This window comes from Micromesistius poutassou, assembly GCF_964030765.1.
Source record: "Micromesistius poutassou genome assembly, chromosome: 8".
NCBI lineage: Eukaryota > Metazoa > Chordata > Actinopteri > Gadiformes > Gadidae > Micromesistius > Micromesistius poutassou.
In genome coordinates this window covers 12020158-12038153 of record NC_140278.1, presented here as the reverse complement: position 1 = coordinate 12038153, position 17996 = coordinate 12020158, and the positions used below count along the sequence as shown (strand labels likewise).

Here is a 17996-nt window from a genome sequence, read left to right as displayed (position 1 = left end):
GAGGACCATAAATCACCTTGATGCTTTAGCTAGCGCATGACAGAATAGAAACACACACACACACACACACTCACACACACACACACACACACACACACACATGTATGTACACACATACACAAAGGCAAGCATGCACACACACAACCATAAATACACACTATAAACCAATGCAAACTATAAAATGCACTGGATATGCTGTTTGATGCTACAAAGTAAATCTATATTTGTATTTATATTAATTACATACATCGCTGTCTGCCTCTGTCTCTCTGTTTGTCTGTCCGTAATGTAATTCAAATGCACAAGCTGCTGCCATCACAAAAGTGTACCACATTAACCACACTTAACAATGCACTAAATGCACAGTAAATATGTATTAGCACAGAGTTTAGTGAGCTTCGTGCAATGAGCCGCCGTCACACTGAATATGAATGGATCTGTGGAGGATGGACGAGACTTACTGGGCAAACTGGCCAGTCACTACTGGATTGATTACTGCACATTTAACATGCAACCAACCAAGTGATTGCTACTGTGACTCATTTAACTATATCTCTGGATAATAAATGTAATGTGTTTTGTCCAGAGTGATTGTGTGCTCTCCGCTTAAAACAAGACACACACTAGATCTTAGATCGGGCCCAAAAAATCAATGCATGTGAGTGGAGGAGACATCGTGTACTGTGAGTTGGATGTGTTGCGTTTTTCTTTTAACTGTAGCCAACTTGTGCAACTTTGTACACATTCGTTACTTAGGCCTACTTTACTAAAAATATATATAATATTTCTGATTATGGCATAGATTCTCCCCACCCAATTAGGCTAATAAAGTAATGATAAAAAAAAAATTATGCTTGCTCAAGGGTGGAGCCCGGCCCGGCCCGGCCCGAGGATAGGGCTGGGAAATATCGCCCCGGGTCGGGTAAGGGTCGGTCTCGGGCAGAGAATCTAAACTCTAACACACTCACACACACACACACAGACACAACCAGACAATAGGAGAGGTGGGTGGGCACGCAGGTGAATGCACTCCAGCCCCTATCCGCCTGCAACCCCCATAAAACTGCCTCAGAGTGATGCTGCTTTGTCCCCCCCATTCAACACCACCTCCTACTCCCCCACCCCACCCCCACCCAACAGCCCACCCTGCAGGCATCCCGCTGGGCAGGGCAGAGGGGACCTCCAGTAACCTTTTTAAATCAATCTGTCCGTTTGAAAGCGTATGTGGGGCTGGTGGGCGGCCCCGTGAGAGACCGAGCACAACTAAAGTAGGGCAGGAGGGGACGCCACGCTGGGGGCCGCTGCTCCAGATCCACACACAGACACATGGACGAGGGGCAGAGAGAGAGGAAAGCAATAGGCTGAACTCAAACCTGCTCTGCTTTCTTCTCAGGCGTCGAAGAAAAACAGCACAGAATAAGACATATTGATCTGCTCTGATATCATCTTAATATGTATTATATTAGGCCTGCTCCCAAGTTCAGAGGATTTTATACAACATTGTGTATCTTGGATCTGCGCTCAAATGCCTAACACACTGACATTTGGGCTGAAGAAGGTGAAATGTCAGCCGAAAGCATCTGCCGGATTAACTGGATATCCTGGCATTGAGGATATAATTCAGAAAACATAGAAATAAAGCATGAGCTTGTGAGTTTTGCTTCTCACACACACTCACTCACCACAATCATCACAATTATCATCACCAAATCAACCTTAATTAAATCTCAACATGTTGAAATGGGTAGAAATAATGTTGGACAAAATTACTGCATGTTTGAAAAAAGATAGGGAAGAGGAAGAATGACAGAGGTAGAACAGTTCTCAAATATAGCAGGGAAGGACATGGGCCTGATCATGCTCCTTCCAATGACCAGAGCTCTACTGTCCACACAGTCACCATGGTGTGGTAATCCAAAACAAAGTTTTCCCTGGGTAAACCATTTAAAAGACACAACGAAATGAAAGCGAAAAGGGGGAAAAATGAGAGAAAGCCACGTTCTGTGAGATCACCAATCGGAAAACAGCAAAGAAAAGGTGGAAAGGTCCTAAAAAGTAGGACACCACACACATCAACACAGCATTAATTAATATATTCTCTCTTTCTGTCTCTCTCTCTCTCTCACTGACTCTCTCACACCCACACCGAGGCTCGAGAGCAAACGCTGCGCACACAAACACGTGCTACTGACTTTTCTATGCGGAGCGTTTGTTGGTTTTCACGGGTCGCGGTCATGGGAGCGTCACAACAGCGGAACGGGCCCCTTCAAAACCTGACCCACACACACACACACACTGCTCTGCCAATCCTGTCAGCGTTATGCCAGCCAACAGTGAACGGCCAGGCCAGGGGCTCACACGGCCACAGATGAAATGACACCTTATCACCACCGAAAGCAAGGCGGAAATGACATCCTCAGCAATAGGCACACAGACACGGCCGTACGGCTGGGGTCCGCCCACATTACGTGACAGGAAAATAAAAAGAACAGGCGTGTAATCAGAGGTGGAGAGAGAGAGAGTGAGAGAGGGAATAGGGGAGAGACGTAGGTATGAAGTCATCCCCCTCTAATGTGACCTAGAGAAAAAAACAGTGTTAATGATACAGAGGAAACTTTGGGCCGTCCCGGTCGAAAGCACGGCCTCCCGCTGTGACTCCGAGGTCCACAGGCCGTAGGAAGGAGCTACAAGCTGGAAATAGGAAGGAGAGGGGAGAGATAGCAGCGTTTGGGATACACAAAGAGAGACAGACAAAAGAGACGGACTGACCTCCCGGTGGGTGGGGGGTAGAGGCGGGGGGGGAGGTGAGGGGGGAGTCGACCACGGGAGGCCACGCTGCTTGACCGGGAGCAGCGGAGTGGTCAGTGTGCTGGTGGCGGGATCGGGGGGGGGGGGGGGGGGGCTGGTTGGGGGAGTGCCCCCTTACCTGTTTGGCTGAGCTGGGAGGTGCTGCGGCTCTTGCGCGACATGCCGACGATGGCCTGCATTTTGGCGCCGATGCTGGAGCGCCGCTTCTTCTCCTCGGTGCCTACCGTGCCCACCGCCGTGTCCGACTGGCTGCCGTCCGTCTTCTCCAGGTTGCACATGTCGCCGCTCACGCTGGTGCTCTTGGTGATGACGTTGGCGCCGCCGGCAGGGCCCGTCTGCCTGTTGTTCATTTTGGACGCAAAGTCACTGTCAGCCACCGCCCCCGCCCCCGCCATCGAGGGAGAGGGACAGGGAGGTGAGGAGGGAGGAGGAGGGTATAGGGAGGAAGAACCAGAACCAGAGAAGGGCATACAAAGAGGAGAGAGAGATCATGGGGGGTAGGGCGGGGGGGGGGATGGGGGGTGAGGAGGTTGGGGTTGGGGGAGGGGGGGTACATGAAAATAGGTGTAGGAAGTGGTGGGGTGTGGGAGGGGACACAAAGAGAAGAAGAAAGGGAGAAGAAAGGAGGACACGTAGATATGGGAGGAGAAGGAGCAGAGGAGGGGAGGAGATGATAGGGGGGAGTGATAGGGAGAAGAGGAGGACAGAGTTCAGGTCTAGGTGTTCATGACTGACAGTATATTTGAATTGATGCTCATTGGAATGCATGTAGGAATAAGTGTGCACCTCGCATATAGCTCCAGTAATGGATGCCATGCACACTGAGCGTGAGTTTTGGTGACTGCATACCATTCCTATGGTTAAAAGTGGAATGTGATGTTGATTTTGTTTATTTGGTAATTGGTCTCAACTTGAAAGTTTCAAAAATAAAATGATTTGAAGCCTGTGCCGTGTAGCTCCCTTAACTTTGAGTCCCCGTCAGACCATATATTTTGGTCTCACAGCCACAATGAAGGTCCTGTTCAAAGGGGAACGTCTGCATGTGAGATTAACGTTAAGAGGCAAATTACACCCTGGATCACAAACTCTTCCAATGTAATGGGTTGAGTCTTGTGTTAAAGGGATCACCCTCAGGGTGCTGTCCATTTAATGACAAGTCTGAACGGAGCTGCTCCTCTGTCATATTAAGGCCATTAAGAACAAGAGGGGCTGATTAACCACAGGAGGGGGGGTCTATGCACTTCCTCTCAATTACTTTAATTAGACTCCAAATTCTTCTCGCTTTAAAAACACGCCTGCGTGTTTAAATCAATTTTCCCCCACTTGAGAAAAGTTCTGAGTCCTATCCATGGCCATCTATGTCCACAAAACGCAGGAAGATGTCAGGCAAACGCTGACCCGTATTTCATCCCATCCCCTCACGGTGGATTTGTTAAAACTATCCCTTAAGTGCACCATTATACTTCTTCCCCACATGAGGCCTTTCAACTGTCAGTTGAAAGGTAGAGTGTCTGAATTCATCAAACCTCCTGTCGGTCCTAAGGCCTTATTAAGTAAGAGAGAATGGAGGGAAGATCTTTACAAAATAAAAGCACATTCTTAGGCGTCCTCCATCTTCCTCCACTAACAGGCTTATGACGTTTATTAGAAAGAAAGCGTCATAACTTTATTTTGTTAGTTAGATTACACGTTGTTTTAGATCCTTCTAAAGGGTTAAAAACGGCATTCAGTCACAGCCCACCTGCATGAATAAAAAAAATAAAAAAAATCTTCCACTCTGTTGTTGTTCGTAGCATTCCCGCTGCAATAACCCAGATGTGATACCCGGGCAGCGTGCGCTCATCATAAATCAGCTCAGGTAGCGCCATGCGTTTACGTTGGGTCATCCATGCTAGAAAGCGCTGGTGTAGATCAGCCGCTACTTTAAGGCATTAATATCAACTGTTTATCGAATGGTTAGAGCCTTTGATCAGTTAATGTAGCCCAGAGCTCTTTGAAGCGCACTTCAAGCCACTGACTCGGCGCAGCGCCAGCAGTAAGAGTGGCAATCTGCAGCAACATGCCCTTTCCCCAGCTAGCCTCCAAAGAGGAGCTGCGTTTCATCTGGTGGACGCGTGACAATATTATGGGCCAACGATGCTCCTTTCATTATGTCCAAGAGGAACACAGAGTCAGCACATGCACATGACTTGGTTTATATCTGATGGGTGTTCATTATAATCCATGCGGATGATTTCAATTATAAGCTGCGACCTATGAGTTTTTTTCGTAGGAAAGGTGAAGTGGAATTGAAATGGATGCCTGTGTTGGACCACAACAGCCAACATGGGCATCCATTTCAGTTCCACTTCTCTTCAAGCATCAAGCCCTCGTTCACATCCCACACCTATTGGCTGATAATTAGCTGAAACTTCCCTGGGCCTAATTAGCTAAACATTCTGCTGTTTAATTTGCCAACATTCTTGGTGATTGAGCTGGCATAAAAAATGTTATGGGTTTAATTGGCAAAATATTCTCTTGGTTTTTGGGATTTTTGTACCCTCTGGGATTTTTCTATCCTCCCTGCCTCGCTCCTTTCTCTAACCTCACGCTCGGATCTTGCTGCTCCCTACGGCAAGAGGGACAAAGAGAGAGAGAGAGAGAGAGAGAGAGAGAGAGAGAGAGAGAGAGAGAGAGAGGGAGAAAGTGGCTGGAACTCTCCCCAAGGATTTCAACCGATTTTCCACCTCAACCATGAGCACACAATGTTCCCCGCCATGCAGATCGCACAGCAAGCATTTTCATCATCTAGGCCAAGATGTTCCAGGAGCAAAAAATAATAATAACTCACCCTCAACATAATGCAGTCAGAATTGTGGCCTTTGAGAACAAGCAATGCAAATAAAGCGGTACTCTTAACCTATCTAGATGTCAAACAAACTTTAAAATATATGTGAGGTCGCAGCATCATTGTAATAGAGGAAAACCGCTACTGTCCAGCATACAGCATACAGAGTATGTAAGAGGCCCTTACACCAACTCATTGCTCTTAGCCCAAGTTTAGCTCGCAAAATAGAGGAAACTTAGCTGGACATTGGCAGACGAAGTCTGGAACCTTTCGGTTCATTTTCGATTTCCAAGCAGCGTTATTAACGGACCGCAGACCAAATCACCTCCTGATGCAATTGACAGACCTACAAGCGAAAGGTGTGACACATCAGTGGCAGCCATCATGGATGGTTGTTGTCCTCTGTACAGTAATCGCATCAAACAAGCCCTGTAAGCCCTGTAAGCACTGAGCACTGTATTGATAAATGGTTGTGACTGATCTACCCAGGCCAGTTATGCTGTAAATCTGTCTGAACAGGAGGGGGCCGGATGCATATGCCAGAGACAATAATACAAGAGCTGCGTCTGGTTTCCCAGCTAGAAGAAAAGAGAGCAGTTGAATAACCGGTTCATTAAATCTACATTGAGGTGAGCAGGAGTTACTTTTAATGTTGCTTCAGACACCAATTTCTTCCATCTCGTATCCCTCATCTATTCTTTCGCCGACCGAAGAGTTCCATCCCTTTGGCGATTTGTGGATTGATAGAGCAGAGGAAATCTGTTCCTACAGATCCTACCAACAGATATCGCCCTTGCATTGACACAGTACACGCAGGAAGGGGCATTAACTACCTTTTCAGCAAGGGAAATAATAAACAGAGGTGTATGTAGCTGAAGCAAAATAGTTGGGAGGCATGCTTTGCTTTGAGCCACAGCGCCAACTCTATGACCCCTCAGGTAGCGTTACTGGCTGCTGTTGAATTGGGATGAGGAGGAGGAGGAGGAGGGAGGTGGTGTTTGTGCTTGTGCAGCGGGCTTAGGGCGGAGGATAAATAAACCTCCACTCCATTCTCGTTAATGAGTCCCGTGCCGTGCACACAGAGGGTCTTCACTTCTCCATACACACCAAATAGCCGTTACCAGGGCAACGCCGCTGGGATGTGGTTAGAGAGTAGCGGCAGCGTGTGGATTTCGAAGTGCTGATGAAACGCCTGCTTGTTTTCCCGGAGATGGCAGACACACGCGGGTAAGCTTAGGGATGGTCAATTTACCCCGTGAGGCACATTGGTGAACATGATAGGCACCACAAACGTGTGATAAAAAAACTCACAGCTGCAGCTAACAAACTGCTTGTATGCAGGCCAAGCACTCACCCTCTCGTATTGGACCGAGCCAAATAAAAGACGGGAAATGTATATTGTGCCCTGAATACATAGAACATGATTCGTGCTGGAAATGAATCCCCCTCTGCAATGTATGCCCTGGAACAAATGGCAAGCACGTGAGAAGAAAACAGTGCAGTACAGTTAGGCCTATGGAATCGGATCAACAGCAACAGCAACTTAACGTCAAGGTTTTGTTGGATGAAAAATCAGGCTACACTATTGATATTTAGTTTTGGTTAACAGATTGTCAGATTCTGCTGTTATGACGACCAGATACCAGCACCCTCCTCATTAACTTCAAGTTGTTATTATAGTCCCACTCATCTAATCAACTGGAATATTGCACTCTCTTTCACTCCTCCGTTGAGAGATCAAATCGTGCTTCGGTAGATGTGTCATTGAGATGATGTGCTGCCTTGGTAGCCACCACCACAAATATAGCAGCCTATCTTCTACGAGATTCACACAATGACGTCTTTACAGAGACATGGACACATGGAGACCTTCCCTCAATGAGGGGCTGTACTGTGTACTGAGGAGAGACTACACGACACAGGCTCTAAAGTTAGGCTGAACGCAAAAAGGATTGTTTTTTTATTTTAGATGGAGCGAAAATGATGTCCATCATGTATGCAGTTTTATAAATGTAACATGATTTATATTTGTTTAATGTAATATAATGATAACTTTTTCAGTGTCTAGGTCATTTTCTAAATGCCATGCGTCTAACGAGATGCCATCCATCTATAATGAGTCTAAAAGCAGCATAAATGTTGTATGTTTCTGAGGAGGTGTTGTTAATGATGTATTTCTGTACTGTAGTTGTCATGAACATATCAGGGTGGGTCATATAGAAGGAGTCAGCAGCACATTACGAGCTGGACAGAGGTTATGTAATTCCACTTTCAGTGCAGAATGTGAATATAGTTCAGCACTGTTGTGACAAAAGTGTAGATTGCAACATTAATGTTCTGAGGAGGACACTCTGTTAATGATATGATATGAATGGATATGAATGTCCCGTTGGGCACATTATTATTGGTGTTGGACTGCACTGAAAGTTGTTGGCAGAATGAGTTGAAGGACCATGAAGGTGTAATCTTTACATTGAATGCATGGAAAAACACAGATTGGTTTGTTATGGTAGTAAAGGAAAGCATGTCACGACAAGCAGAAAGATGATGAAGTATTACATGCTATGGCAGAGCCAATCAAACAGCACACAGGCAAATGGAAAAGCCACACAAAACACAGAGCAAGCCATCACTAGCAATGCATTCCCTCAATATTTCTAAATCTACCTCAACTGAATCTAAATCTAGATTCAATGCATTGTTGTAGGATGGATGGAGGATGGAGAAGTGGATACACATTTCACTATCTGCTTCCACCTTGTCTTTAAAGCTGTTATAATCTCTTTGAATCAGATTGCGCCACAGAGGTTATATCTGACCGAGATATAAAAGCCCTTCATACACGGGGTGAATTAGCTCAGACGTTATCAGCTGTCCAGTGAGTAAGTCGGCAGTACTTATGTTTACAGGCAGCACCTACTTTAGAACCAGCTGGGAATGCAATTTGAAAGCAGCCAGATCTTATTAGACGCTCATCTCTTAGCCTGCCGTGAGAACCCATGGGCTTCTAAATCAATTTGCTCTCTGCTTTGTTCTTGACACACTTTTTCATAATGTCTTCCTACACTATACTTTTCACAAATGTAATTATGCTCCCCGGCGACCACAGTGAAATGGTGCCACGCTTAACATAGTGCAAGCATTGACGCGCTTCACAGCGGTCCAAAAGTGACTCAGTTAAGTTACCCTTTATTGGTGAAATTCTTTCTCTGCTTTTGACCCATCTGGGAGCCGGTGAACACCCAGAGCAGTGGGCAGCCGCAGTGCAGCGCCCGGGGAGCAGGTGGGGGTTGCAGGTGCCTTGCTCAAGGGCACCTCATCCGTGGATGGGGACGTAGGAGAGTGTTGCACAACCACTCCCCCCGTCCATATTTTTGCCTACCGGTCGGGATTCGAACCAGCCATCCGGTTACCGGTCCAACTCTTTAACCATGGGCCACGGATGCCCGACTCATGACTGATTGAACCGTTTTCATCTGTTTGTAGTTATAGTTGTGAATAGGCACATAGTGTTGCTAGGTGGATGGGGTCGTATTAGGGAACAACGACAGGGATCAGGTAAGAGGACTGAGGGAAGTCACGACAGGTCCAGGAGGGTCATTAGACCATGCCAGACACATGGGCCAGGTTACAAAGGTCATGGACCGGGGGGGGGGGGGGGGGGGGGGGGGGGAAGCTAGAGGGTCATACTGCTGTTAGTGTGTGGGAGAGATCTCTACTGTTAGAGGTCACTAGCACCAGGGGTGAACGCACTCTAGACCAGCGGTTCTTTACCTGAGGTCGGTTTCGGAGATACTCCTCTGGTAAAAGTCCTCTTGGTTCTCCGCCAAGTCCTCCTTCTTCTCCTTCGCCCTGTCTCCCTTCCCTGGGTTCTTGGGTTTTTCCACTTTGCTACCCCCTCCGCTTTTCTCGGCCACAACCCCTGTTCCTGTTCCTGTTCCCGTTCCTGCTTCCTGCCCTGGCTTCTTCTCCTTGTTCTCCCCCACTTCCCCTAACTGCTCTCCCCCCTTGCCCTCCCCCTCGCCCTCCCCCTCGCCCTCGCCCTCCCCCTCCCCTTCCCCTTCCTGAGACAGACTCCTTGATGATTGCAACGCGCTGACGGACAGAAGACAGAAGCCCATGCCAAGCAAATCAAAGCAAGAAAACAAGGCACCAAGAAAAAACAAAGAAAATGTGAGTAATGTCACATAATGACATTACTGTGTGTTTCTACATTTCTACTGACATGTAGAAAGACAAAAATGCACACACCAAAGACACAGCGCTTGTAAAATAACAGTGAATAAAGAAAAAGAAAGCCCATGCAAGTAACGTGTATCATTTTTGGTTGAGAATTGGGAATTAAGCCAATATCTGATAAGACTTGTGTGGCTGCGGTTCGTGGACATCAGCCTACCGGATCTTGCGGTTTCCCTGCGGCCTCTCTGATTGGACAGACATGTAGCTAGTGCCGCTGAACCGAGAGACGCTACTGGTTCTCGACGCACCCGACACGTCGCTCACATCGCTGTCCGATGATTTGGCCGACAGGTTGTCCGAGCCCCGGGGATCTCGTCCTGATCGCTGGAGTGAGAAAACACACAGACACACACACACACACACACACACACACACACACACACACACACACACAAATATACGTTTGATTGATTGACAGTTACATTTAAACTAATCTGGGATCCAGTCCTACTATGTTATAAGTAGAACTTCTGGTGGGGGGACACAGAGCCTGGGCCGGAAACCAGAAACTGCAAGGGGCAGAGTCACACCTTGTTTCCTGTTTTGTTGTGGAGGTATTCTCCCAAAGAGAAAGTTATTTTAAAGTTATTCACTCATTTGTGAGTGGATGAAGCAATCAGAAGGGGATTTTACTAAGTGTATCTCTACAGTGGCCAGTATACAGTGTTGATTTGAAAGCTTGAGAGGCACTTGTTTACTGTTTACCTATTGCTGGCTGAGTTTGTGTTTGACAATTACGACCTCACAGATTCCTGCCTGCAGCAACTTCAGCATTGGTCAAAATAAATACGAGGCGAAAGAAAGCAGAACACCCCGTTCACCCAGATTTGAGCTCGTCAAAATGATTTGTGAGACTCCCTTCATCATCTTGACACATAGAACCCCACACTTATTTTAAAGGTATATCACAAAAGTTTTCCCGCCCACACCCCTACACCTCCCCACAGTAACTCACCTCTATTAAGACCATGCGTGTAAACTTCCCTGTAGGGTGGCCATTAAAAGATTATATAATTGTATCAACTAAAAAACTATAAACTATAGCACATAGTTTACCTTGAGCATGGTTATGCCTGCACCACAGTGTGTGCTGGACAGAGAAGTGTAAGGTGTTCCAGTTACTGCTATGGGTATGCGGGTATGAGGACCGTCAGCGAGTGTGCTATTCTTAAAACAACAATATGAACTAAGAATAAATATCGCCGCGCAGACATCGCCCCCCCCACCAACACCACCACTGCTTCCAAACCCAGACAAACCTCCGTACCTGACAAAAAAAGAAGATAAAACTTTTTATAGACTTCTCACAAACCCTTGGCTTGCTTCCCAGAGGCCAATAGTTCACATAACACTGGCATAAAAGGATGGCGGGAAGCAAACACATCTTCTTATATGGCCTGGCCTCCACTCACAACAAGACTCAGCACTCAAGCCGCCAGGACCTCTGTAAACAAGCCGAGCACCTCCTGCTATCGGAGTAGTACACACACACTACGGTCTGGAGAGACTCAGGCCCAGACGCCAGGGCTTGGGCTAGCAGAGCTCCCATTCATCTACTGAAGCTCTATTAGATGAAACCTTCCATAGAAGAATAGCTTTCTGTTGAATAGATGTGTTTATGTGTGTGTGTGTGTGTGTGTGTGTGTGTGTGTGTGTGTGTGTGTGTGTGTGTGTGTGTGTGTGTGTGCGCGTGTGGGTGCGTGTGTGTGCGTGTGTGTGCGTGTGGAATGTGGTTGGGGTGTGTGTGTGCATGTGTACATGAATATGCATATGGGTGTATTTATGGCTGGGGTGTGTATGCATGTGCATGTATGTGTGTGTGTGTGTGTGTGTGTGTGTGTGTGTGTGTGTGTGTAGATGGTGGATATAAGTGTGTGTAACCTTAATTTATAGTCAAAGTACAGCATGGGATCTATGCAGGGGTTGTGTCCATGCACACAGCTGGGGTGTACAGATGTGATCTTACCTCAACCTTTCACAGCGGAAACCATGCACCCACACCAGTTGAATGAATGGCTTGGCTTTTACTGTTACCACTTTTACTCTTCTTTTCATTATTGAACTATAAGTGTAGTGTAGAGAACAGAGTAGGGACACAATGTAGATCTGCCAATAACTTTCATCTACAATCTAAAAATCTGTTAAAATCGATGTGTGTGAGATGTGAGATGTGAATGTGAAATATGTTTCCACTGTTTCACTTCATATATGCATCTACGGAAGCATATGGCCAACAATGTCTTTATTACTATTTGATATAGTTGTATTAATGTTATAATTATTATTATAAAACGGGTGGCTTAAATAAAGCCATCTGATTCGTTCCCAACTGTTGTATATTGAGCGTATACACACAGCTATGACGCCCGTTCAGTTTACAGAGTTCAGTATCACTCCGTGCCTAACTTGAACTGTTGTTTATTTATATAAGCAATAGCATAGTTAATAGCATAGTTCACTGAAGCCAAAACATATGTTGATTGCTGGAGAGGGTGGAAATGTTGTAAAGGCACACAGTGAGTGAACTCGATAGTAGGCTAAATTGCCGGCGAACCAAGCTACCGTCTCTAGCCTAGCCTTCTCTCTGAAGGACGCTACAGTGTGTTGCATAGCCACCGCCGTACACTTTGCAGTGTATGGCAAAGGGACTACTTTTTTGTATGCCTAAAAAAAAACTTTCAGACTTTCTCGCTTTTTCAAAATTGAGGGTGTCTATGACTTTCATTTCGCCCTACTTATGTAACCGTTTTATAACGGTTATACGTAACCGTGGTATAATGAGCACATACCACAGCCTGTCGTGATCTATTGCTTAATTATTTCAAACCGGTGTGAAAGGGTGATCTTAAAGTACATAATTAGTGAATGTGTACACTTGGCCAGCAGGTCTCTGTAAAGGATTGAAACCAACACCAGGAAGACCATGTCACTGCTGAAATACACAATTCCCTTCTGAAGGTTTCATCCACTATTGCAAAGGTTTTTTCTCTGGTAGAATATCGCTGTGACGAAACAAGAAACAAGGTGTAACTCTGCCCCATGCTGTGGATGGAAGTTCTGCTACAACACGGAAGGACGTCTGGATCCCAGGTGACCTTCTATCCCCAAGTCTGTACACAGGCCCTGCTACCGACAACACACACACACAACCACTCACCTTGTTGTAGTCTTGCTCCAGTCTGGAGTCGGAGCCGGCGCCGTGCTTGTACTTGTTCATGTTCATCTTCATCTGCCTGGTCCTCTCCTGCATGTCCACACCTGAGAGAGGGTGGGGTGGCGGGGAGAGAGGAGAGAGTCTGGGTTCATATCGAAGCTGCTTGGTCGTGGGAGGGATGCTGGTGGCGACACAGTGGAGGAGACGGTGGTGTGCCATGAGCAGGAGAGGTCTGAATGAAACGAGGCTGGATGGTTGGCCGCAACAGACACAAACAAGGAGATGCTGGTCATTGAGTCTGACCTCATGGGTCCAGGATCTCGCCACTGAATTATGATTCTACTCCAAAGACAACATATCGACCATGGTTGATAACACACCCATGTTATTAGAGCACGCCAAAAGAAGTGTCAAAGAAGATAAATAATAGAGAAAGAATAGAGAAAAACAAATATATATATGAATAGATGAATAAATACATGAATAAATAAACATGAAGATATATAGGTATATGATGAATATATTTCAACCAGCAAGATAGTTTGAATAATCTCCTGAATGTGAATACATCAATGAGCTCACAAACATACCCCTTTTTCGTCATATGCTTATATATAAAAATAAACACAAGCAAAGGAATAAAAGATATTCTGTTGGCTAAGAGCAACATGCTCCTCTCAATGACTATTTCCTACATCCCAAAATAGAAAGAAGCTGAGCAGCATAAACACACCTTACTTTCCAATTCTATTGTAAAGTGAAATAGAGTGGCCCTGTGTGAATCTAAAGTCCTGATACTCTGCTATCTTAGTATGTTTTGTGTGTAATAATGAATTAAAATGGGGAGAATTTTCAAATCTCTTTTTAATGGACCCATTTAAAACGTCCATGTCATCTGATGGCGATGAATGTAGCAAAAATAAGCACATAGAAGCGTGAATTACACACCCATGCACGTAAACACACACACACACACACACACCAACCACACTCACACACACACACACACACACACACACACACACACACACACACACACACACACACACATAGTTACACACGCCCACACACAGATTCCCCCCAAACACACACACACACACACACACACACACACACACACATACAAGCAAGGCAAAGTGAAATTTCTCCATCAGAAACTTGATTCTATTTCTTACCATATCTTATTTTACAGTTACAAAAATTAAAAGCCAGAGAGCTTCTGCCTTATGTTACTTATTTTAGTCAGAAGTGTCATTTAAATCCTTAGTTTAAGCATGTATGAGCTTACATGAGCTAATATATAGTTTTATTTAATTATTAATTATATTTATTTATTATATAAGTTATTAAATGTATTTAATATATGTCTCATTCAACTCTTTTACACGTTGGGATGCAAGTTAATTTATTGATTTTGAAATGGTTTCATTGTTATTCAGGGTTGTTTTGAATTGGTGATTATAGTAACATCTTTCATCTAACAGTTGAAGTAAATAAAATGTTTGCATCTGTCGGTGATGGAGAAATGGCACTTCTTGCAACAAGGGCTGCTGCTGCAAGTATAGACCAACCAGGCTCATATCCAATCACATCCATGCTCAGAACCACAGCGCTATATAAGGAAGCCAGGGTGCACAATGCGGGTGACGTGATGTGGTGTCCTAGCAAAGAGCAGACGAGGCAGGAAGGTGAGGAGAGTCAGGACAATCATTCTATGGAGGTAATGATGAAGACCGATTTCAGCGAAAAAGCAGGTGGACCGAGAAGCACAAGAAGCAGGCTGAGAAGATCAAAAAGGGTGGAAGAAGGAGAAGAACTAGAAGAACAAGAAGAAGAACTCAAAGAAGAAGATGAAGAATGAGAAGAAAAACAAGAAGGAAAAGAAGAAGAAGAAAAAGAAGATGAAGAAGAAGAAGAAGAAGAAGAGGAGGAAGAGGAGGAAGAAGAGTGCAAAGAAAAATATGAAAATGAGAGAAGAAGAGGATGAAGACAAGTTAGAGGAATAAGAGGAGAAAGAACATGAAGAGGAAGAAGAAGAGGAGTAGGAAGAAGAGGAAGAGGAGGAAGAAGAAGACAAAGAGTGAGAGGAGGAAGAGGAGGAAGAGGAAGGGGAGGAAGAAGAAGACAAAGAGGTTGAGGAGGAAGAGGAAGGGGAGGAAGAAGAAGACAAAGAGTGAGAGGAGGAAGAGGAGGAAGAGGAAGGGGAGGCAGCAGAGGGAGACAGACCTGAGTTCGTCCAACTGGGTGAGTCCGTGTCTTCGGGGATCACGTCACAGAATGAACAGACACAGACAGAGGAGAGGAGATGGCGATGAGAGGACGCTCGGAGGGGGGCGCAGGAGAGGTGGGGGGGGGGAGAGGTGGCCACCATGGCTGACCCACACACAGGCCAGGCCAGAGGTGTGTGTGGGCGTGTGTGTGGGGGAGGGCGGGGTCGGTGGGCATCAAGGATAGTCGGGTGAGAAGGTGACGGAGATTTGAGCGGGTGGTGGTGGTGGTGGTGGTGGTGGTGGTGGTGGGGTGGTGGGAGGTGGTGGGGGTAGACGACAAAACACAACACAACAACAGCAACAACAAACACGACAACGCAACAGTGACACAAAACGACACAAGACAACAAGCACAGGAGGACAAACAGAGAAAAGGAAAGAACAAAAGACAAATCATAGAGAGGACCGAGAACGTACGCCAACGTCACCACCGGCACAGTTTACATTAACAAAGTACGTGTCAGAAAGGAGTGGGAGTAGAGAGTGTGTGAGGCCAGTGGAGAGGCTGAGGTAAAAACCGATAGAAAATACTGTTAGAAATCAGAGGCAAGGGAGCGGGGGAGACGGGGGGGGGGGGGGGGGGGGGGTGGGGTGAGGCGGAGATTCGGCGCACTAAAGGAAAGAGAGATCTGCAACGGGAAAATCATGTTAAAGGTGTGATAGAGTATTGAAGCACACAGAAAGCTCAGAACCTTGGATGGAAGAGGGGATGCAAAAAAGGAGAAGTGGGTGTCACTATAGAGTTGACTGGGGGGTGGGGGGGGGAGTGGGGGGACACCTCATCCCACCGAACATAACATACATGAGAGAACCTGTGAGATTTAAAATAAAAAATATGTAAAAGAACCATAAAGGTGTCCGGTTTTTTAGACGTTTCCACAGATTGGCGGCCAATGCATCTTTTTTTGCACACAGGTGCACTTGCTTGCACACACACACACACACACATATATATATATATACACACACATATGTATATATACATACAAACTTGTGCACACATGCACTCACGCGTGCACACACCCACACTAACAGCCATAGACGTAAAATTAAACTGTTGATTTGTCGGTTGGCTGTTTCGAGCCATCAAAATATCTTTACCTTTTTTTATCTTTATATCTACTTTCCCGCTTCAAATCTCTCATGTGTCTGTGATGAAATACTTTGTCGGAAAGGTTTTGTTTCTGATCATAAAAGAGCACAAGTTCACTCGCATGAACTCTTATCTGTGTCAATATCTGAGGGTCGGTCGGTGTCATGAGGCAAGAAAAATCATTTGACCCCCTATCTTCCCGTTTCATGACTCAGAAAATGTCTCAAACAATCACTGTATCCTTCCCAGAGTAGTTAGCTCCAGGACACCAAGATGCACAGCTTAGAGGGACAGAGAAATAGAGATAGAGATAGAGATAGAGAGAGAGAGAGAGAGAAAGAGAGAGAGAGACAGAGAGACAGAGAGACAGAGCGAGAAAAAGAGAGGGCCAAGGAAGCCAGCTTAGGTCGCACCTAATTTCCATTCACTGCACGGCATTAGCATTTAACTCAATTAGCAGTCCATTAGGCTGAATAATGAAGTGCCACATGAATAAAAGACAATGTCAGACATCTGCCAGGCCGGGCTCCTGTCCCGACGTGGCCACTAACATCGAGTTACACTGAAGACGGCAGTAAAGAGGGCAGGGGAGATTTCTGTCTTCCTTCTACTGGGGCAGCCAGAGGAAGTAAATGTTCCCTTCAACATTTGACCTGAGCATTCAGTATGATGACACAATAGTACAATGGAAAGTCCTCACACCAAAAAAACATTACAACACAACCATAAAACATATACATTGCTTTCAGATTTTTGGAAGTTATAGAAAGCAGACTGTAAGTTAACTACAAACAGAGAGAGAGAGAGAGAGAGAGAGAGAAAAGAGAGTGAGAGAGAAAGGTATATTGCATGCATGGTACCCTTTAAAGATTCAAGGCTAGAGACCTGTGGTTACTTCCTGAGAACCCCACTCACACAATAAGGCAATAAGCCCATGACACAAGGTCACAGCAGTACACCATGCTCTGGTCGTAATGTACATTTTGTGCTTTCCCCCCTTGTTCTATAGACAGTTAATAATAGGCGACAACAAGTTGTTACTTCCGACATTCCAAGGTCAAAAACCCTTTCTACTCCCTGAATTGAGTACCATCTCACCGATAACACAATAAATTACTGAACAAATTTTCAGTCCTTTATTTCTCTACATAATACTCAGGATAGGTGGTGTCCACCAATCACAGTTATCAACCATTATTGTTAATGGTCATGGTACCAAATTAAAAAAAAACATTTATTCAATTTTAAATAATGGTTCAGAGCCAGACCAAGGCATGCTGCTCCTGATCTCAATGTTAAATGATTGAATCACTGAATAATTATTGTAATAATATGAATTATAATCACTGAATACCATTATTATCTGAATACAGAGATAATTTGCTTCAATAAATACTATTACCATACTATATGTTGGCTGTTCCCTGATTTACCAAGTGTTGATTTCAATGACTAGGAGAAAAGACTAGATATAGATACAGTATATTTAAATTAATATGCTGCATATATGTCAAAATCTGAAAAAAAAATGAATTTCTACAGTGGATCTTGAGCGCTAAAACAAAAGCCAAAATAAAACCGGTCCATTACTGTTAATGCAGAAGA

The 17996-nt window shown here is 45.3% G+C and overlaps 1 protein-coding gene across 1 annotated transcript in view; it reads right to left on the bottom strand.

Annotated features, from left to right (window-relative positions):
* Window positions 1–17996, bottom strand: part of rims2a (regulating synaptic membrane exocytosis 2a) — a gene marked incomplete at both ends in the record, with an annotated part of 135376 nt that overhangs the window by 17192 nt on the left and 100188 nt on the right. The window contains 4 exon segments of the mRNA XM_084472195.1: window positions 2927–3174; window positions 10032–10198; window positions 13032–13132; window positions 15255–15284. Coding sequence (XP_084328321.1) covers window positions 2927–3174; window positions 10032–10198; window positions 13032–13132; window positions 15255–15284 — 546 coding nt within the window.